Raw genomic sequence first — 23,321 nt, 5'->3', positions numbered from 1 at the left:
TTTGGAACAAAGTTTTCTAGAATTCACTTGCATCCCTCCTAAGTATTTCAGCTATTCACCAAGGTATGAGATTTCATATGGGAATCCTTCCATTTGTTTTTGGATAAGCTACCCTCAACTTCAAAACCCCACTAGGAACACCTCAGTTCAGCTTGGGCTTAAGTACATTTGTGCTGAGTGATTTTTAAAAATCAGGAGCAACCCTGATTCCCAATGGCCTCTCTACACCTTGTCCTGGCTTTGGATGGCACAGATTGCTTTCTGCCAATGTGGCCCCACAGCTGTTTTTTTTCAGCCCCTGGCTGATTTTTCTCACTCTTGCCTCTAAGCTGCAACCAAGTTGAATGCTGTTTCTGGAAGCAGGAACACACAGACAAATTAAACCTCCCCAACCTCCACAGCCCTCCTCCAAAGCAACGTGGTACACTCTGGATGCTCCCAAACAGAAATGTAAATCTGCTGTTTTTATTCCCTTCAAAACACTTGAATTCTGGGACCCATGTGAATAACTTGCATCTCTAATGGAGTTAATGATCCTCTTTAATTATGAATTTAAATATTTGCAATAGAATATTGCAATCATATTTGTTCATTTTTTGAGTCAAAATAAAAATTAAGGTTCTTGTGCTTCATAGCTATGTTTTACCACTTTTTCATCAGTGAAGGACATATATGCTGAAGAATTGATTGTTCCCACTTTTTGTACCTTGTATCAGTATCAAGCGCATCCAACTAATGTGTAGCATTAACCACAATTTCGGAAATACTAAGTGTGTTGAATTGGTTTCAACCTCCCTAATCAAGCACCTTTGTAGTCTTTGAAGGTTATCTGAATGAGGCTTATGGTTTGACTCATGTTGAAACCCATTCCACACTCATCATTAGTCTAGATGGATTAAATATTTCCATGTTGAGTACAATTTAATTACCTTTTTTTACATGAAACGGGAATAATAAAAAGTTTGAGGGATGGTTTAATGGGAAATTAAATGAATGATTAAGTATGTGAGCAGGGGAAATTTTTTTGCCCTTCAAAGAAAAGTGGTTTTGCTAGAGGAAGAGATTAATATATTTTAGAAAACTAGACCATTCCAAAAATAACCTGGGTACAGATCAAAGGGATTAAAACTTCATTTATTCTGTGTGCTAGGTTGTACTCAGCATCAGCATAAAAATAGTATTCATTTAAGGTTAATGTGCAAGCTGTTTTGAAGCTTTCACATTCTACTTATGGATCTAGTGCTGATAGACACAGTTAACTGCAAACAGCTGAGTCTGGTAGGTACTCTTAGGGTGAGCTGAGGAAATGGCTGACATACCATTGGGATTTGAATAAGTATTGAAACACCCATTCAAAGTTAACATCTAATAGGTGGGTATACATTTGAGGATCTTTTTTTTTTTTTAAAAAGTGTGCACTGGCATAGAAAGTATGTTACCAAATCAGTCAGTATTGTGTTGCATAATTTAATTTTCTTTTTTTTTTCTTGTCCCATTGCTAATTATTTTCTTTAGTTCTTGGCTTGCAATCCATCTGATACTCCACTGAGGCTGAAATAAATGTCACTAGCTATTCTAATGAAGACTTCATTCTCAACCCATTGGAGCTAAGAAAAATAAACCACGAGCTTGTTATCCTTTTACCGTCCCTATTTTTGAAATGTAACATAACTTTTTATAAATATTAATTTTCGGCTGGCGAGGCCAGCTGGTATTGTTCACCACTAGTTGCCCTCGAAAGTGCTTGTGAACTCTGCCTCCTTGAACTGCTGCAGTCGCTGATGTGTAGGCACACCCACAGTGCTGTTTGGGAGGGAATTCTGACAATTTTGACCCAGTGACCAACGAAGGGACAACAATATGTTTCTAAGTTAGGATTGTGTGAGTTGAAGGGGAACTTCCAGGTGGTGATATTCCCAACTTATCTGCTGCCCTTGTCCTTATAGATGGTAGCAGTCGTGGGTTTGGAAGGTATTGCATAAGGAGCCTTGGTGAGTTCCTGCAGTGCATCTTCAAGGTGCTAGTGCTCGATAGTGGAAGGAGGGAAAGAGCCTCTGACCTGTTCTTGTAGCCACAGTATTTATTTGGCGAGTCCAGTGCAATTTTAGTAATTGGTAACCTCAGGTGTTGATGGTGAGGATTCAGCAATGATGATGCCTTTGAATGCAATGGGTAGATTCTCTTTTGTTGGAGATGGTTGTATGGCACAAATGTTACTCGTCACTTGTCAGCCCAAGTCCAGGTCTTGCTGCATTTGGGCATGGACTGCTGCAGGTATCTGAGAAGTCATGAATGGTGCTGAACATTGTGCCATCATTAGTGAACATTCCCATTTCTGACCTGGTGGAGGGTAGATCATTAACTATGCAGCTGAAGATGGTTGGGTCTAGGACACTACCCAGAGGAACTCCTGCAATGATGTCCTGGAGCTGAGATTGACCTCTAACCGCCACAACCATCTTCCTTTGTGCCAGGTATGACTCCAACCAGTGTAGGATTTCCCCCGACTCCCATTGGCTTCAGTTTTGCTGGGGCTCCCTGATGCAACACTCGGTCAAATGCTGCCTGGATGTCAAGGGCAGTCACTCTAACCACTGGAATTCAGCTCTTTTGTCCATGTTTGAACCAAGGCTGTAATGAGGTCAGGAGTTGAGTGACCCTGGCGAAACCCAAACTGAGCGTCAGTGAGTAGGTTATTGCTAAGCAATTGCTGTTTTAAAAGTATTTAAACTGTTTGGTTTGTTATAACTTTTACCGCATTATTCCTGTAATGGACATTTGAGTTTCACCTGAGGTAAATAAGCAAATGTGACCATGACTCCATCTATAGCCGAGGGACGACATGTTTACTTGACGGGGTGAAATACATATGGTATTTACCATTAGACCTCTGACTGCTGGGACCTTAATTTGCTCTAATGTTTCGTTATCTTCAATGGGAGGATGTGTTAACATAAGTACCAGAAACAAATGTCTTTAGCATACTGCGCATTTTTAAAAAAACAAACAATACTTTAGAACCTGCAGTGCCGTAACTTCAAGTAGGTTTTATTTACCCTGTACCATTTTGCTTCCTACAACAATGACATTTCAAACTTTTTCATACAAGTGGGCCAAGTGCAAATTTTGCTACTCTGGGATCTTTCTTCAAACATAGACATAACACCTGTCTTCACTTCCTTAAAAACGAGAATGTTAACTGGTCAAAAGGACGCCATTCTATCCTTGCAAAAATATATTTCTGGCTAATATAAATAAACAATCCAGTAACCTAACAAATTTTTTTTTTAAATGTAGCACTGACATCTTGGGATCCCTGGAAATTCCCTGGTGGACACCCAACGTCTAGACACTTAAGTTTTGGTTTTCTGTGCACAATCTAATAGAGGAATGCAAACTTTATAGTAGATTATGATGACGAGAAGTAAAATTTTATTTGGATACAAAGAATAGACTGTGACTTAAAATTTTTTTAAAATATATATATAAAAAACATCTGAAACATGTTCGAGTGTATTATGAAATAAATGAAAAATCATGTGCCGTGCTAACAACTTCTCCAATTTTAAAATAAAGTGGTTACAGGGAATTTAAAATCTTCATGTTTGGTCAGACTGCTATCATAAAAGTTTTCTTCCTGTTCTAAATGGAGCCTAGAACCCTAACATTCATAGGGATAAGCTGCTCTATTCTGGGGATCCAACAGAACTATGGTTGGTATCCACTTTGTCCAAGTTTTCATATGCAAAGCATTCTGTAACTTTGAAAACTTTGCATGAACAATAAAATGCCAGACCCCTGTACTCAAACGTTCAAGCAGGAAACTGGAGCACACTCAAAAGTTTAATTTGTTTTCTGCCTAACTTTTTTAATACCTGCCAAAGGAAATCAAAAATTTACATTTTAAAAGTAGTTTCTAGAATGGAGTTTTCTTGTAACTTTGCCGCACTAAAACAAATTAAAGCAAACATTGTTTTATACCGTAACAAGGTTAAATCTCCCATGCTTTGAGAGACTCTTTGTATTACTGCTTTGTCCTCTAGCTGGATGAGTCTGCTGGGGGTGGTTTCCAAGGTGCTAGCAACTGTTCAGGTTTTGATGTCAGCATCCTGTACGTGAGAGTCCAGACAGTGGAGTACATTGCACGGTTCATCAAACTTACGCAGATCACTTCGACACTGAAGCCACTGGATAGTGATAATTTTGTTCCACTTCCCTTTGTCACAAGGCCAACATTAGCACCAATGCAGAGGCATAAATCCGGTAATTCAGCACATCGGGAATCAATCATATCATTCCCAGCACTCATTAATGTCTTGGCATTACCTTGTATAATGGCTGGTTTGTGGAATTTGATGACCCCTTGTAGCGCTAAATTAATTATTTAGAGTTTATTTAGTGAATAAAAATTGTTTTGATACATTTCTGGCTGTATATTGTGTGTTGAGAGAAATGTTCATTGCTAGTTCATTGTGATTTTAGTATTTTCAAAGTAGTCTATTCATGTAGTGACTCGGTGAAAACTGCAAACGAAACCTAGCTTGCTTACAAATTCATATTTGATGGAGTGCATATGCATAATTTTTCAGTAATCGTATGAAATATATTTTTGTGCAACTCTTAATTTTTTAGCTTTTCCTGGCACACAAATGTGATGTTATTGAATTTTCAATTTTAAGAAAAATGTCATTTTTGGGGTTGATTCAATGTTTTTGCAGTTTTATAAGAAGGGATAAAATGTCCTGTAAACTCTCCAAACCACAGAAAAACAGTTCCCTGGTTTAGTACAGTACTCTCTATCTCCAAGTGCGTCATCTTAAGACACTGGTTGCTATGGCATTGTCATGCCTTTGTAAGTGGGATTGTTGGCTTCTGGGGTTAGTCAGTGGTCTGTTTGGTCTTTCGCTGCTGGATAACATTTTTAGTCCTTGGTGTTCATGAAAGTAAAATGCTGACATAAGGCAGTCAATGAAGTATGTTACCATGTTGTCAGTGCAACTTGCTGAAATTTGATCACACCATCAAACTATCCTTTCCTCTTTTTAAATATATCAGCCAAATTATCTTTCCATTTTATGTCCCCAGCCACCACCTTTTAGCAGAAGGCGTATTACAGTCTAATGTAGCAGTGATATTAGACATGGCCAACTGTTTTTGGCAGACTTGACATATTTCATCTTTTAAAAAGCTTGACCAAACTTTGTGGGACTGCTCGAACATAAAGTATTACATGTCTGACTTTAAACCTGATAATCCAACAAACTTCTACTATGCATAATAGTTTGTGCATGGATAATGCCAGCACACTGGCTGCCAATAAATTCTGAAAAATTCATTAAACCAACTTAAAAAAGAATCATATAGACAGACTGGCAGCAGAACTGTTGAGAATCTGTGTAGCTTGACTGTTAGTCGAGGTGAACCCCAAACTAATGTACACACATGAGCAGTGCTCCATCTAAGCTGCTCATCTGCACAGTACGGAATAGTCCAAGTGCCGTAAACTTCATTTTACAGCTGCACTCATCCTGATGATTAAATGACGTTTACTGCCACTCTAGCTTACGAGCAAAACTGGCAGACACCTCTATAGCAGGAAATTAACAGATGAGAGCCAGATTTGACTAGATTAATCAGGAGGACTTACAGCCAAAATTCATTTGTGTCCATTCCTGAAGCCCGAAGCTATGTCAGCACTTGTCTTTCCTGTGGCCCTGTTGCTGCCTCCCGCTCAAAGTCTTCGCTCTGAGCGATGGCTTGGGAGAAGGGCTGCAAGAGGGAGGGTTGGGAATAGAAGCGATGTGGGAGGCTCAGGAATGGAGAAAGCGAGAGAGAGGTCTAGCAAGAGGGTGTTCAAGCTGAAAGAGTTGGCGAGTGGATTTTTGGACCAGTTAATACTGCATCTAGTCATCTGCTGCATCTGGTTTTGTAGAATTGTTAAAAGAAAGTTGATACCAAACACATTTGACACATTCAAAACACAGGGATATATCTAGGGAGTTTGGGAAACATTCTAGATTGCTAACCCAGATCTGAAAATTATGCAAAGGTTCTTGCGAGGATATCTAGTGGGACATTTTAAACCATGCGTACATAGACACAGTCTATCTCTCTCTCTCTCTCTCTGACCTTCACCCTCCAAATTTGCCATTCTCCCTCCTGGAATTCCATTCTCCCTTCACCACATTGCTCTCTTCCCCAGTTTCCAAATGTAGTTTCCTCCTTCGATATTCTGTTCATTTACTCTGACCTCCACCCATCAAATCCGCAGAGACACTTACCTCTGTTTAATTATGTTTGTTATGTAAAGTAATTACTGAGCTATTCCCCTCACTATTCATAGCAGTTTCAGTTAAGAAAAGTTTCACACTGAATAAAGTTACCTTTTCCATGTTTCCTATCAACTCCAAATACAAGCCTCCTTAGCTCTTTTGAATTTGAGTTTGTGAAATTGAAATAAAATACCCTTGTCTTGATCCATGGCTACCAATTCGACATTTCTGTCAAATGACTAAAATATAAGCTACAGTATAAAAAGAAATGCTTCTCCGATAAAATGGTAGTGTAGTCATTATTGCATTGAACTTAAAACCTAGAGACAGAGTTCAAATGCTGCCATAGTAAATTAAAAATTGAACACACTAAATCTGGTAATTTGTGGGATAGCGTGTGCCACCGTGCCAATGACTGGGGTCGTTCCATACCTGTGGTACCTTTCTAAAAATATGTAGTGTTTTATTTTTACTGGTGGCACACATCCACACCGCTTCGAAATTGGTGCACATAAAATTCATTTGGCGCGTTGGTGGAAAAAATTGAACGGAACATGCAATACTTTTATTAGTTCTTGGGTCGGTTGTGCTGTTTAATTTGTGCGGTAAGGACTTCTTTGAAATAAAATTAAAAGCACATTTTACATCAGTTTGGTTCACAATGGGCACAACAAAAATAGTCTAGTAGATCATATCACATGCTTTTTTTATGGAAATTTGCCATGTGCCAGTTGGCTACCATGTTTATACTTGCACAACTTTGCAAAAAGTAATACGTTGAAGTGTTTTAGGACATCCTGAAGATTTGTCTTATACAAATGTCTTTTAATCCCAGTAATACTTTTTAAATCAAATGCCATCTGATCAGAGTTGGTTGACCCAGCTATAAAAAATCACTCCTAAACTGTTCATCGATCTGTACTACCAAATCTGTACTAAAATCTGCAGTTTCCATTTTTTCTAAGAACCTGGTGTGGGCCTACTCTCAAAATAATTCTTTCAAAGGATGTCTGAGCCTTTGATTAACTTTGTGCCCTTTTAGTTAGGATGTTTCTGTATAACACACAACCACAGTTTCCTTGAAATATAAACATCTGCTCGGAGATAAAAGGCAGTGTACTTTAAGACAGCCTCTTATACAGTATTATGGCTGTTTAACTGATATATGACGTGCATTAATGTTGCAAATACATGTTAGGGAACAAGAACATTTAGTCAAATTAAATAATTATCGTAGCATCCAGCTGGTATACTGATAGTGCTCTTTTCAGCAAATGGGTATATGTATGAATCACAACTATGGCATTTCTGCTTTCGGAAATGAATCATGTGAAGTGGCTGCCCTGCCTGCTGTCCACCTGGGGTCGATTTTTGTTGGGGGGGGGGGGAGCGGTGCATAGGTGCTGGTAAACCGAACATGGTGTCGTGTGTTCGTTCTTTCTATGCAACTTTAGTTTTATTAATTGTTTTAATATAGTTCACCTGTTCACACACTTTGTTCACCACCTTGAAGCTCATGTTTTGGGCTTGACGAACTAACAAGATTTTATTTATTTTTATATAAAAAGCCGATCAGTCATGCTCTGCAGGGATAAAGACAGTGGGATTTGTGTTTATCTAAACTATTTGATCAGAAAATGCTTAGGATTTTGCTTCTGTCAAAAGCTGCTGCGCTGATAGTAAAATGTGTTTCTGAAAGTTATCGCATGACTTTCAATTCGAAACAATTTACTTTCAAATCGTTTAATTTTACCTTCTGATTTAAAATCCTAAGATGGTTGGCCTCTTCTGTTTTAAATTTATATTTTAAATATTCTAGTAATAGGAGAAATTGATAGTTAAATACATTTTCTGGGTTGCCTGAATGCAGCTGACATTATACTCCAACTTTTCAATAGAAATAATATTTTATTCTTTATTCTCACCAGGACAGTTTTGATTTTGTTTTTTCTGGTGGACTTGAAACCAAACAGTATTGGCATGTTAGGACCATTCAGCTACTAAGATTGTTGCTATATATTACATAGTTTCAAAGGGTGCCACGCTGCTGTGTTGGCTTTTGTTTCAAGGCTAGTCAGAAGTTGGTCCAATAATAGTGAAACAATTGATGTCAGCCAAGACAACTTCCAGGTGGTAAATTTATATCGCATTCCCTTTAAGGGTTTCCAAAATGCAGGGGGGTAGGGTGGACACATGTTCGTGTGTGTGCACATGCACACGTATTCAGAATCAAGAGGCAGGAAAGAAAGCTTAGGAGAAGTCTTGTGCAGTTTGCCTATACAGTCACATTTGAAGGGGAGTGAGACACTGATTGTAAATCAGCATCAGGTAATCATGGATTATTATGAACATAGATATGGCAATGGTTTCTTTGAATTTGTATTGTTTTGAAATACCTGATCATTTCTGGAATTGTGACCTCTCCAGTTCCATATCTACCACAACAAATTTATAAAATGGCGTTACATAAGGTGAAATTGCAAGTTACTGCTCCAAAATTGGGAGTGGACCATAAATTTTTTGATGGAAGCATAGGCTAAATAGGATGAAAGGCTGTCATTACTTATTTTTGTAATCTTATCATTACAAAAGCAGAAGATTCAAGAATCCTAAATCCGTTGTATTAAAATGTATAAATTTTGTATTTGTGAAATTGTGAAAATGTCAACTACAGAATATTGACTCTTACTGATTGTAGAATAATAGTTTAAAAATCATGTTTATTTTCAGTACCCCACAATGTTTTGTTTTCTCTTTTCAGTCGTCTATCACCATGGAAACAGTGCAACTGGTGGACATTACACTACAGATGTCTTCCACATTGGTCTGAATGGCTGGCTGCGCATTGATGACCAGATAGTGAAAGTGATCAATCAGTACCAGGTTGTGAAGCCCTCTGCTGAACGTACAGCCTACCTCCTGTACTATCGCCGAGTTGATCTGCTGTGAACTGTCTCTGCTCTGTTGCTCTAGCATCTTGCCTCCCAGAGCACCAACCGTCAGACAAACCCCTTCCCTCCCTCATTGCAACTTTTCAAATCCACTCAGTAACTTCAGATTAAAGTTTAAATGGGGAAAAAACCTGGAGATGTGCACCAGCAGCAAATCTTGTAGATTTATGTCTATATGTGACATCTTTCATTACATTTAACTTCATACACATCAGTTGCTAACGTTTTCGCTTTTGATAATAGGTAACACATGAGCCCGTATTTCTGGGGGAGGGACAAGTGTTCCATAGTACTGAATGCTTTGGTGTTTTGATGAGAAAACTTGCGTGTGTGATTACTGGGTGTTGAGTAGCAGTAGGATGCTGACAGTTAAAAAAAAAAATGCTTAATGAAAAAAAAACTTAAAACCGCACGTTACAAAATAACATGCAAATCCACATTTGAGGTTGAAATGTTGAGTCTACGTAGATGGGTGATTGTAACCTTAATACAGTTACTAAGACTTCTGATTGCAATTATGCTTCTGTGTACACAATTGAAACTTGATATAAAAAAAGATGATTGATATAATTCCATTAACAGTTCAGTCTGGCTTTGTTTACTTTCTGTGGTTTTGCTCTTCTCTAATTGTTGAAATGGAGCTGTACACAATTTAGTGATATTTATAGAAAATTGAGTTCGTCACCCATCAGTTAATAAATTCATTGCAAGCTCTCTAAATAACTGTTTGGGGCCTGAATTGGACACGCGTTCGCAATGGTGCAAAGAAGGCCAATTTGAGAACAAGTCTGTTTAAACTTGGCCTGTATTGGTACCAGGAATTGATGAACTTTCAAATCCCCTCCTGCAGTTCTAAGATAGTTACCCATTCAAAAATATTCAGACAAACCGCCTTTTTTTGTGCAACCTCCGTGGGGCCGTAACAAAAATAAAACACTTCCCTGTGAAATTCTCCTGTACTTTTAAGAAATGCTATGTTTTTGTTTGCTAATTGTAACATTCTTACAAACTTGCAGTTAACTGGCAACTCATTCCACTATTGATTGCCTCACAGCCCATTATATAGATCTCGCCAACTTATTCACATGCCAATGGAATTGGTTGTTTGTTTGGGTCAATTCAATATTACCACCTGTCCAATAAGCTAGTAATTGTCTCATCAAAAGAAGTCCTCATTATTGCCATGCTTTCCATGAGCTAACCGTTGAATTAAAGTGCACCTGCATTTTAATGGACTGACCTTGTATTACTGCCGTAAGAAATTTCATTCGAGCCATTCGGCCGTGACAAATGCTTTTAGTTATTGGTTTTGAGGATGTAGGTTTCTGTTGGGTTGGAGGGTAGCTGGTGCTGGGGATTGGTCTCTGTTTCGAAAACCTTTTCCATGTTTGGTTGCCAGGGATTGATAGACAGCTATCTGCAATTTTTGCTTGATGATCTGTTCAGTTCATATATTCAAAGGTTTATTTTCCCAATCTTTTTATCTCTAACTTGTGCATTCCCTAATTAAAGACTTTCCCCAGTACCTTGAAATCCTTTCTTAAATGACCAAACATGGCTGACATTTTAATGTGAGATATTTTCAGAGCTTTTTAAGATCTATACATATGTGGTAACCAAATGATTTGCTTTTAGATTCTGTGAACTTGATCTTGAGTTAATTTGTTGTCTTGCAGAAAAACTACCTTGAATAAAAGTCTATTACTATGAAGTATTGCAATGTGTAATCTATTTACCAAGGAGTTTCTTTTAATATTCTACTCAAGTCCTCATTTATGTAATGTGCTTTATTTATCAGCATAATGGCAAAAATAGTTCCATATTTGCACAATAGTTCCATGTTGCTTGCTATTTGAAGATTTAACCCTGCAAATGTTACAATAAATTCAGTTACAACTTTTTTTTTAACCATTTCTTGGTTAAAGTGTGTGGTTAATATTAAACCTGAAGATTGACTATTAGAATTGTTCCTTCCTCAGAGGTTTAAATTAGAAAGTAAAAGTAAAATATATTTTAGTCACAAGTAGGCTTACATTAACACTGCAAAGAAGTTACTGTGAAAATTCCCTACTTGCCACTCTCCGACGCCTGTTTGGATACACTGAGGGGGAATTTAGCATGGCCAATGCATCTAACCAGCATGTCTTTCTGACTGTGGGGCAAAACCAAAGCACCTGGAGTAAACCCACTCAAACATGGGGAGAACATGTAGACTCTGCACAGACAAGTGACCCAAGCCAGGAATCGAACTCGGGTCCCTGGCGCTGTGAGGCAGCAGTGCTCCCACTGTACCACCGTGTCACCCTTGCCAATGACTCTTTTCTCTCCTCCCTCCATTAACTTGTTACCATTTTCCAATTCTGATGGGAGCAGAAGAACTGAACACTGACTAAAAATAAAAGATCAGTACCATTAATAATTGGAATTGATTTTATCACCTTGCTCAAAGTAATGCATTATGCTACAGATGGACTACCTATTGACACACAATAAGTAGTCACACAACACCAGGTTAAAGTCCAACAGGTTTATTTGGTAGCACGAGCTTTCGGAGCGCCGCTCCTTCATCAGGTGAGTGAGAGCTTGTCTCTGGCGCAATCGATTAGTGCGTTCACCTGTTAACCGGAAGGTTGGTGGTTCGAGCTCACCCAGGGATGCACTTTATCCCTCTGTTATCTGAAGCCTCTGTCACATTGACACACAAGGAATTTGTGAAACTTTCCGACTTGAGACAGCTGATAAAGCTTAAAATCTCCAATTAGAGCCAGCACTGAACCACAAAACCGATTACACCACAGCGATGGTTTACTTAAGTAATTTTAGCAGCCCAGTGGCATGCAACAGATGGATCATTTGTGGGGGGAAAAGTTGTTTATTTTCTTTGCTTTGTTTGCTTTAGTTGGGCAGATTGAGGTGAAGTTGAATACACTGTCTCAAAAGTTGCTGCGAGTTTGTGTATGGTGCATAATCATTTGGTAGCACTATATGAACTTCATTCATAAAACTGACATAATTGGTGTTCAGTTCTTGGGACAATGTTTGATTTGGCTGCAGAGCCCAGGAAACCAGTCCTCCAAGCAAGCTGCAAGTTACTCTGAATTAAAATTAAGTCAACATTTTTTTAACAAAAAGCTTAATTTTGTAATTATGTTGAGTTCCTTTATAGTTTTTAATTTCAATTTGATTTTGCTGATACAGCAGAAGATGTGGTCAAGATTAGAGTTCAACTATGAACTCTCATAATTTTTTGTTTTTAGGAACCCAAGACAGGAAAATAGGAGCCCGGTGATACCTTAAAGTCTACAGCGCTATTCAATAAAATCATTGGCTGATCTGGTTGTGGTCTCAACTCCACTTTGCCGTCTGTCCCCCCAATACCCTTGACTGTTAATGTTTTATTCTGCATGAATAAGTTCAATGATTCAGGCCCCCACTGTTTCCTGGGGAAGAGAATTCCACATACTAATGACCCTTTTGAGAGAATTTCTTATCTCCATCTTAAATGTTAGACCTCTTAATTTTAAAGTGTCCCTGCGTTCCCATCTCCCACAAATGGCGACATCTTCCCAGTATCTACCCCATCAAATCCCCTCAGGATCTTGTGTTTGAATAAGATCACCTCTCATTCTTCTGACCTCCAATGGATATAGGTCCAACCTGTTCAACCTTTCTTCATAAGTTCCCCATTCCAGAAATGAGTCCAGTCTACCTTCTCTGAACTGCTAATGCAGTTATATCTTTTCACACAAGGAGACCACTCGTAAAGCTAAATAAAACTCTGAATAGCTGAATTTTTCTTACTTCAGTCACAAAATTCCCCAGAAATACACTGGGTATAGAATATTATGTCTCCAGATTTTGAGTTGAGAATAATGGTGAGGCTATCATTGCTTGCTATTAAGGATTAAATCACAGCAACTTCTGGTTTAAACACATTCCCAGCTAAACACAGGAATCAGTTTGTCTATGTTGTCCTACTCCCCCCAGATGTTTTGCTGCACTGGTATCTCGGCAATTGCATTCACCTACACGTGCATCTCGTGGGTCAGCTTCACATCAGAAGAAAATTTGGGGTTTGTCCATTCAAGTGTTGCGTATATTTTTAAGTGTGGTGAGTCTTAATTTCGTAAGTGTGTCTCCACTTTGCCCTACCATTAGCAGTCTTGACTTTGCACTGAAATTTCCACCCTAAACCCAACAAACTTCACTTTCATCTGTTTCCTTTAAGATCTGTTTTAATAGCCTTTGGCTTGTTTATAGACTTATCTCCTAATCGCTCCTCAGGAACAGTGTTCACTTTTCTTTCACGTCAGTGGAATGTACACCTTTGTACATAGTTCTTCCCTAAATGTGCTAAAGAAATGCAGCTTGTAGGTAAACGTTGAACTTTTGCACAGAAGATAAATGCACTGAAAGGTGGTGTCATCATGAATCTAATTAACTTCATTTTGCAAAAGTTATGATGCAAACTACTTCCTGCAGCATTCAGCTTATTCTGATCTGATGTCAGAATCAAAATTAAAGAAGGTTTCTGTACTCAGGATACAAGTCCTGAAAACACACCACAAAGTTTCAGCAGGATTATAAATCCATTGAATCAGAAAAATTGTTCTTGTGTACGGTGCTGACAGATTAATTCAAACCCCCAAGTTTATTTATTAGTCACAAGTAAGGCTTACGTTAACACTGCAATGAAGTTGCTGTGAAATTCCCCTAGTCACCACAGTCCAGCGCCTGTTCAGTTCAATGCACCTAACCAGCACGTCTTTCAGACTGGGAGGAAACCGGAGCACCCGGAGGAAATCCATGCAGAGACGGGGAGAACATGCAAACTCCACACAGGCAGTGACCCAAGCGGAAATCGAGCCCAGGGCCCTGGTGCTGTGAAGCAGCAGTGCTAACCACTGCTACTATTCCGCCCCATGAATCTTGTGGATTGCTCTTTCAACCCCTCTACTCCCAAGATGAATTATACCAATGTTAGAACAGCGAGAGTTGCTATGGATACCATCTGCTTTCTATCATAATTGAACTCTTCCATAAAAGAGAAAGAGTATTCTATAGGTTTACACACCATTTGTCTTATTCTGAATTGTCATTATGATAGGTACAGCACTGTTATGTGAAGTGACTTCAATCTGTTCACCAAACAACTTTCCTGCTTTTCACAATTGGATGAGAAGCTTTCAAATGGGCAAATCTGTATTGTGTGATCTCCTTGGCCAACTGTTGCCCTAATAACTGCATCTATAGTGTCTTTGACTTATTGCCTAGACCGCAAAGTTAAACTGTGTAGTGTATTGGATTGAATTGACAAACAAGGGATTGAGTTAAATTGATGCTATGCCAGTTTTGGGTAGTTTGCTTACTAGGAAACATTAGTCAATGTGCTTAGTAAGCCATGTCTGGAGTCTTGGGCAGATAACCCCTGCATCATGTATCCTTTGGCTTTAACTTGCTGTTGATATATAAAGGGTTGCATTGTTGCTCTTTGCACTTTTGCACATTACAAGAAAACCTATGGGATTGAAGGGGGCCGTGGCTGCATGGATATGAAATTGGCTGAGGGACAACAAGCAAAGTAATGAACAGTTCTACTTCAGACTGGAAGGAAGTATACAGTGGTGCCCGTTTGTTCGTTCAGCGATATCCCCAAGTCCCACATTTCCTCACCAGCAAAGATAGGGTAGATAGAGATAATCTATCTGTTGCCCGTAATATTTGGAAAACTCAAATAACTCCTGCTAAATTCCAGAGAATGTGGCCCTAGCTCTGTAATCTCTCCTCTAAATGTATTCCTTGATGTCCTGGCATCATGCTAGTAAATAAAACAGAAAATGTTGGAAATACTCAGCAGGTCAGGCAACATCTGGGGAGAAACAATAGATGTCTCCGGTCAGAGTCATCAACCTGAAACAATTCTATTTCTCGCCACAGATGCTCCAAATCGTACTGAGCTTTTGTAGTGTTTGCTATTTTCAAATTTCCATTGTTTGCAAAATTTTGCTTTTGTGTTATTCTCATAGATCATAGAATCCCTATCGCGCAGGAGGGGGCACTTTGTATCATTGGGTCTGCACGGACAACAATCCCACCCAGGCCCCATCCCCGCAGCCCCACACATTTACCCCACTAATCCCTCTAATTTATGCATCCTGGAACACTAAGGGGCAATTTAGTATAGCCAATGCACTTAACCCGCACATCTTTGATTTGATTTATTATTGTCACATGTATTAACATACAGTGAAAAGTATTGTTTCTTGCGCACTATACAGACTAAGCATACCGTTCATAGAGAAAGAAACGAGAGTGCGCCAAATGTAGTGTTACAGTCATAGCTAGGGTGTAGAGAAAGCTTCAGAGAAATCTTTGGATTGTGGAGGAAACCAGAGCACCTGGGGGGAAACCCACGCAGACTTGCGGAGAACGGGCAACATAGACAGTGACCCGAGGCCAGAATTGAACCCAGGTCTCTGGAGCTATGAGGCAGCAGTGTTGACCATTGTGCCACCGTGCCGCCCATGGTAAATCTCTGCTGCCTCTCTCCAAATCCTATGTATGTTTCCTGAGGTGTGCTGTTCAGATCTGCTGGATGAGGCGATTTAATTGTGTGGAAGGAGTGAAGAAGCTGCATTCGTTGACTTTGGATCGAAAAAGATTAAACCAAGATTTGATAGAGGTGTTCAAAATTATGGGGCTTTCATGGGAGAGACAGGGAGGAACTTTTCAGTAGCGTAAGTGTCTGTGAGCAGAGGACAACGTTGAAAGATAATTGGCAGAAAAAAGTTTTTCTTATTGAGTTAAAATCTGAAATTAGACCATAAGACAAGACCGTAAGACATAGGAGCAGAATTAGGCCACTCGGCCCATCGAGTCTGCTCCGCCATTCAATCATGGCTGATTTTTTTGTCATTCATTGTCTCAATTTATTGTCTGAAAGGGTGATGGACAAAATCAATGGCCCCTTTCAAAAGGGAATTGGACTTATAATCAATAGGAAAGATTTACAGAGCTATCAAGAAAGAACAGGAGTGGTGGGACCTTTTCAGAGGGTGGAATCAGGAAGATTAAACCAAATGGCCTTCTGCGCTGCGTGGTTCATTTGTGGGGGGCGGGGGGAGGGAGGGTCGAGGTGTACTACTGAGCCTCCAATCTGCTATATAAATGTCCTTCCCCTGCTCATTCTCTCAGGCTTTGATGTCACCACAGCAGGTAAAATGTTCTTTCGTTTCACTCCAAAGGTTGGCAAAAGAGGAAAAGGAAGTCAAAAGCCAGGAAACCTCTGAATAACGGCAATAGGGTTAGCAGGTCACTAACGGACTTTTGCCAAACAGCTGGACTGTGACAGAAAAAGAAAAAGTAGCCAATACTGACAGTAAACAAACATGAATGAAAAAGTTTGCACATTCTCCTCGTGACTGTGTGGGTTTCCTCCCGCAGTCCAAAGATGTGCAGGTTAGTTGAATTGATCGTGCTAAATTGCCCCAAGATGTGTAGGTTAGGGGGATTAGCCATGCTAAACTGCTCCTTAATGAACGACTCTACTTTCTCAGAAGACTAAGGAAATTTGGCATGTCAGCTACAACTCTCACCAACTTTTACAGATGCACCATAGGAAGCATTTGTTTCAGTTGTACCACAGCTTGGTAGGGCTCCTGCGCTGCCCAAGACCGGAACAAACTACAAAAGGTCATGAATGTAGCCCAATCCATCACGCAAGCCAGCCTCCCATCCATTGACTATGTCTATACTTCCCGCTGCCTCGGCAAAGCAGCCAGCGTAATTAAGGGCCCCACACACCACGGATATTCTCTCTTCCACCTCCTTCCGTCGGGAGAAAGATACAAAAGTCTGAGGTCACGTACCAACCGACTCAAGAACAGCTTCTTCCCTGCTGCCATCAGACTTTTGAATGGACTTACCTTGCATTAAGTTGCTCTTTCTCTACACCCTAGCTATGACTGTAACACTACATTCTGCACTCTCTCGTTTCTTTCTCTATGAACGGTATGCTTTGGCTGTATAGCGCGCAAGAAACAATACTTTTCACTATGTTAATTCATGTGACAATAATAAATCAAATCAAATCTTCAGCTATTTCCTTAGAACGGGATTATATAATGGTAAATTGCTCTTCTGTTTGTGGAAGAGTTAACTTAAACAGGGATTTTTAATGGTTGGAACCAGTATGATATCAAACCTGCGTGAAAGAGCTTTGAACAAAGTAAGTCTGATATCTGATAGGAGGAAAGGAACCAAGTATGGAGCCAGAGAGAGATACTTAACAAAGCAAGTAACCAATGATTCACCGCAAATGAAAATTTGAAATATCTATTCCCTATAATACCACTTGAGTTGAAGATTGATGAGGAATATTGTTTTATAGATAAATAAGTTCAAGTGTTTGCTTTCTCTCCTAAAGGCCGTTCTTTATGTTTCCATCCTGACTTAAAAATGTCAACATACAGTTGGACAATCCGTAGGTACTTTATTTGCAATAAATGCTGCTAGTTACCAATTGGCAAAAATGAGCAAATATTTCCAGTCTTATCTTGTAACAAACTGATCTTTTATGCTCAGCTTCTATCCCAGTTGAGAGCTGCCAACTCAATTCATGAGAGATAGAACCTGACACTTCTGATCGGAATGGTGTGGCTACAAGAGCAGGTCAGAGGCTCGGGATACTCTGGTGAGTAACTCACCTCCTGACTTCCCAAAACCTATCCACCATCTACAAGGCACAAGTCAAGAGTGTGATGGAATACTCCCCACTTGCCTGGATGGGTGCAGCTCCAACAACACTCAAGAAGCTTGCCACCATCCAGGACAAAGCACCCCACTTCATTGGCACCACATCCACTCCCACCACCACCAATGCTCAGTAGTAGCAGTGTGTACTATCTACAAGTTGCACTGCAGCAATTCACCAAAGATCCTTAGGCAGCACCTTCCAAACCCATGACCACTTCCACCTAGAAGGACAAAGGCAGCAGATACATGGGAACACCACCACCTACAAGTTCCCCTCCAAACCACTCACCATCCTGGCTTGGAAATATATCGCCGTTCCTTCGCAGTCGCTGGGTCAAAATCTTGGAATTCCCTCCCTAATGGCATTGTGGGGCAACCCACAGCACATGGACAGCAGCGATTCAAGAAGGCAGCTCACCACCATCTTCTCAAGGGCAACTAGGAATGGGCAATAAATGCTGGCCAGCCAGTGACGCCCATGTCCTAGGAATGAATTAAAAAATCACTGAAATCGGTCACTGAGCCATTGGGAGAGTTCTGTTATTTCTTTTGAACCATAATCTCTGCGAACGCTACTCTTTTGTTTTTGTTCTTGCAGCTGTTGAGTAACGTTGCATTCAGTCTTTGGACGCTGTTGGAACATTGCGTTCACCCCCTCCCCCCCACCTAATATCTGAATGGATATTTTTTGTATCTGTGCTGCATCCCTATTGCATTTGATTAAATTTTGAATGCTGTCTATCTGGAAAGATTGTCAAATTTAAAACAGTATTTTCTCCTCAGCAAGCTGCTGTGAAACTTTACACCTGGTTAGACTTGAATTAAGCTTCGATTTAAACAATATATGGCTGGTGCTTTCTGTTACGCATGCCTGAACCTGGTTTGCGATTTGCACCGGTCTATTACTGGAATCACACATATTTTGACTCCTGGCTGGCTATTGGAGCAAGTCTGGCCAAATGAACACAAGAAAAGAATTAAACAAAATTGCTTAGTCGAGTACTCTAAATTTCTTGGAAATACACAGCAGGTTAGGCACCATCTGTGACGAAAGAAACGGAATCAATATTTCAGTTCAGTGACCTTCCATCAGAACTGCCTGACCTGATGATTATTGACAGTACTGGCTGCTTTTATTTCAGATTTTTTGTATCTGCAGAATTTTTTGTATTTTTAAAACTCCTTGTTTTCCTCAGTTGACGACCAAGGAAGTGGTGTGAGGTATTCATCAGGACTGGAACAATACGTTTGCACAAATAGTCTTAATTTTTGTAAATAAGAAAGATTAGTTCCAGATGGCAGACACCAGCACTCAATAAATGAGGTCGTGTACATTTAACAGTTCATAAAGACAGGCACTTTTTGTAACAGGAAAGAGTTATTTTGTCTAACAGACCCATCTACTTGAGGGATTTCAATTCTAACCCTAATCTGCCTTCTGTTATGCTCCTGGACCAGACCACCCCCAATTTATGGGCGGCACGGTGGGGCACAGTGGTTAGCACTGCTGCCTCACAGCGCCAGAGACCCGGGTTCGATTCCCGGCTTGGGTCACTGTCTGTGTGGAGTTTGCACGTTCCCCCTCTGTCTGTGTGGGTTTCCTCCAGGTACTCCGGTTTCCTCCCACAGTCTGAAAGACGTGCATTGACCCGAACAGGCAAATGTTCAGTGTGGTGACTAGGGGAATTTCACAGTAACTTCATTGCAATGTTAATGTAAGGCTTAATTGTGACTAATAAAGAAACATTAACTCTAAAAAACTTTCTTTTTGGTGCAATTGGGTTAGGAATCAATAACTTTTCGTTTAAAGTGGACAAGGTTTGCGACCTCGGGTACTGGCTGAGAGAATAAAGCCACGGGTTTTCAGTTTTTGATCAAACAAAATAAATGTTCCCAGGCAAAGCCAGGAAAGTAAAAGAATTTACAATATCTATCTAACTTACTGAATTAACATCAGCGCCATATAAATTAACAGGCAAATGGCGGTCAAATGCACCACACTGTACAATATATGACAGATGTGACCGAGGCAGATCCCTCGGATTTATCAGTAAGTCATTGAGATGTCAGTCTCCACTGTGAGTTACGCAATCCCATTAAAACTGTCTCCTTCATGAGGGGTTTTCAAACTTTTTACTTTCAAAGATCACGCGGGTGTTCTTACCGGCTCGCCATGCTAGACGATTGGTGTGGCAAGCCGGTAAGATCGCAAGAAAGGCAAAAAACTGAGCTCACACCCAATTTCTCACCTCTCGCAATGATATTGGTGCTGGGCTGACTGCAATATCAGCCTCATGCCCAGTAAGTGAGCAAGGCTGATTTAAATATTTAATATTAATTTCAGTATTATTAGCCTGGGACAGAATCGTCCGGGCTCACTTACCGTAACAGCCTCAGCAATGGGAGTCCTCACTGGCAAGGATCACGCATGACCCACAACGGGGACCAGACATGTTGACCTCGCCGGTAGGACCAGAGGCCATTGAGGCCCACTGGGTAGCTGTGGGCAGGGGTGAGCATTGCCCCTTAGGTAGTGCCAGCCTGACACCTTGGCACTGTCAGCTTGGCACCCTGGCAGTGTCTACTAGGCACTTTGGAGCTGCTCACTGGGCACTGGGCAGTGCCATGGGATGGGTCCTTGAAAGGGAAGGTGCAGGCCCTGAAGGGAGGCTTCATGTGGGGAGCTGCACACTCTGCAATTGGGCATTGCCGGGGTGGTGATTGACCGGGGTGGGGAGGAGGTGTGGAAAATGGACGGTGATTGACGTGGGGGGGAGGGGAGTGGGTGGTGATTGACGCAGGGGGGAATGGGTGGCAATTGACCGGGAGTGGGGCTGTGGAGGGGTGAATGGGGGCAGCAATCGACAGGACTTTACAGGACTTAATCAGGGCACAGTATAACTCCTAACAGCTAGCTATCTCTGTTGTTCCAATGTAAACACCATCCCATAGACGTACACTCTTCTTCAGACTTAGCACAAAACAAGTATGCTAACGTGATGCTGAATTTTCTGCTTTGTTACGCCTATGGACAGAAATCCAAGCCAGTTGTTTGCAGAGAAGGATAATTCTTCAAAACAGCCAAACTTCAGAGAGGTAAACTTAATCTCTGGGGACTTCCAGTCTTCAGGCTCCAGAAAGAGGAAAAAAACGCTGTTGTTTCTTTGCTTCAAGCTGCATCTGAAAACACAACTAAAACTGAAATGCTCGTGAAAAATAGTCACATGAATCATAGAAACCCTACAGTACAGAAAGAGGCCATTCGGCCCATCGAGTCTGCACCGACCACAATCCCACCCAGGCCCTACCCCCACATCCCTACATATTTTACCCGCTAATCCCTCTAATCTATGCATCCCAGGACACTAAGGGGCAATTTTAGCATGGCCAATCAACCTAACCCGCACATCTTTGGACTATGGGAGGAAACCGGAGCACCCGGAGGAAACCCACGCAGACACGAGGAGAATGTGCAAACTCCACACAGACAGTGACCCGAGCCGGGATTCGAACCCAGGTCCCTGGAGCTGTGAAGCAGCAGTGCTAACCACTGTGCTACCGTGCCGCCCCATGAGATGAGCTGTCAATCGCCACCAATCAAGCTCCACTTAGGGGAATGTTAAAACCACAGAACATTATTTCAGATTAAAATCAACATGATGTCGATGATACTGATAATGTGGAGATGCCAGCATTGGACTGGGGTGGGCACAGTAAGATGTCTCACAACACCAGGTTAAAGTTCAACAGGTTTATTTGGTATCATGAGCTTTCGGAGCGCTGCTCCTTCATCAGCTGAGTCAATTATACTGCTTCAGTAACAATAAAGGACACCAGCTACAGACAACACGGTGCCAACAAAATATGATGCAGATGAAAAGCATGATGAAAATACATTTCTTAAAGATACAATATCATTACACTGGTCCTGATATGCCTTTGTTACTGTTGCTGCACCCAAAGACTGCAATATCTCTCTAGTAAATGCCTTAATGATTAGAGCCCTTTTTAAGATAACTAAATAGCATTCTCCTATGACTGTAGCTGCCTCCCCTGTATCGACTTCCATTTTAAGTGTCTTGCCATTTCCCAGCCAGGTAATCACTGTAGGGGTTACTTCACTTAGGTGGACCTGGTTTAGGGTGAATGACTCTGGTCTCTTGTCAGGATCCTGATCCAATTTCTTTCACGGAGTTAAACTAATAGTCACAGCCATTTCATTTTCTACTGACTGTACTGGTAGTTTTAACCATGTTTTTAAGTGAACTTTTCTATTACACTTAAAGCACACGCAATTCATGCATTGACAAATTTCTTGGGAGTGTTCTCCCCCACATACGCTTCAGCCCTCACTGTGGTACTTCTTCTCTCGGGCTCTGTTGCACCCAATTCTGGGCTGTTTTGCATCTCAGCCATTTTCTGCCACAAACGATTTACCTCGCTCGGCCACCTTGCAAACATTGTTTAAAAGTTTTTTAAGTTTATTTATTAGTGTAATAAGTAGGCTTACATTAACACTGCAATGAAGTTACTGTGAACATCCACATTCCAGCACTTGTTTGGGTACACTGAGGGAGAATTTAGCATGGCCAATGCACCTAACTAGCACACCTTTCAGACTGTGGGAGGAAACTGGAGCACCCGAAGGGAACCCACGCAGACACGGGGAGAACGTACAGACTCTGCACAGACAGTGATGCAAGCCAGAATCGAACCCGGGTTCCTGGTGCTGTGAAGCAGCAGTGTTAACCACCGCGCTGCCCACAACTCTTGCAACTCTTGTTACACCCTGCTCCGCTCATTCAGTCGCCTGGGCCAGTTCCACAGCTTTTTCTAAGGCGATTTTAAGGAGCAGTGTGTACCAGATACAGGATGCACTCATCAATTTGACAGTACTCTCCATCCTTGTGACCTCAACCAGCTAGAAGGGCAAGAGCAGAAGATGCATGGGAATTCCACAACCTGCAAGTTCTCCTCCAAGCCACACACCATCCTGACTTGGGAACATGTCACCTTTTCTTCACTGTTGTTGGATCAAAATCCTGGAACTCCCTTCCTAATAATGCTGAGGGAATACTGACACCACATGGACTGCAGTGGGGGTTCAAGAAGGTGGCTCACCACCCAAGGGCAATTAGGGATGGGCAACAAGTTTCTGGCCTAGCAAGCGATGCCCATAATCCTGTGAAAGAATAGTTAATGATTGATACTGATAACTTTAGGGGAGGCAGCGGCATGATGGTATTGCTGCTGGACTAGTAATCCAGAGACCCATGGTAATGCTCTGGGGACTGGGGTTCAAATCCCGCCATGGCAGATAGTGAAACTTGAATTCAATAAAAAT

General features: G+C 41.0%; 1 protein-coding gene across 1 annotated transcript in view; it reads left to right on the top strand.

Moving 5' to 3' along the window:
* The window catches only part of usp10 (ubiquitin specific peptidase 10), a 73,242-nt gene extending 62,307 nt beyond the window's left edge, over positions 1–10,935 (top strand). Inside the window, exon 14 of the mRNA XM_078210596.1 lies at positions 9,034–10,935. Within this exon, the coding sequence (XP_078066722.1) occupies positions 9,034–9,221 (188 nt within the window). The 3' untranslated portion in view covers positions 9,222–10,935. The remainder of the gene's footprint in view (positions 1–9,033) is intronic.
* Positions 10,936–23,321: the final 12,386 nt, after the last annotated feature.

This window comes from Mustelus asterias, chromosome 4, assembly GCF_964213995.1.
Source record: "Mustelus asterias chromosome 4, sMusAst1.hap1.1, whole genome shotgun sequence".
NCBI classification, from domain to species: Eukaryota; Metazoa; Chordata; class Chondrichthyes; order Carcharhiniformes; family Triakidae; genus Mustelus; species Mustelus asterias.
Note: the sequence above shows the minus strand (reverse complement) of the source record. Positions and strands in the feature narration are given on the sequence as shown.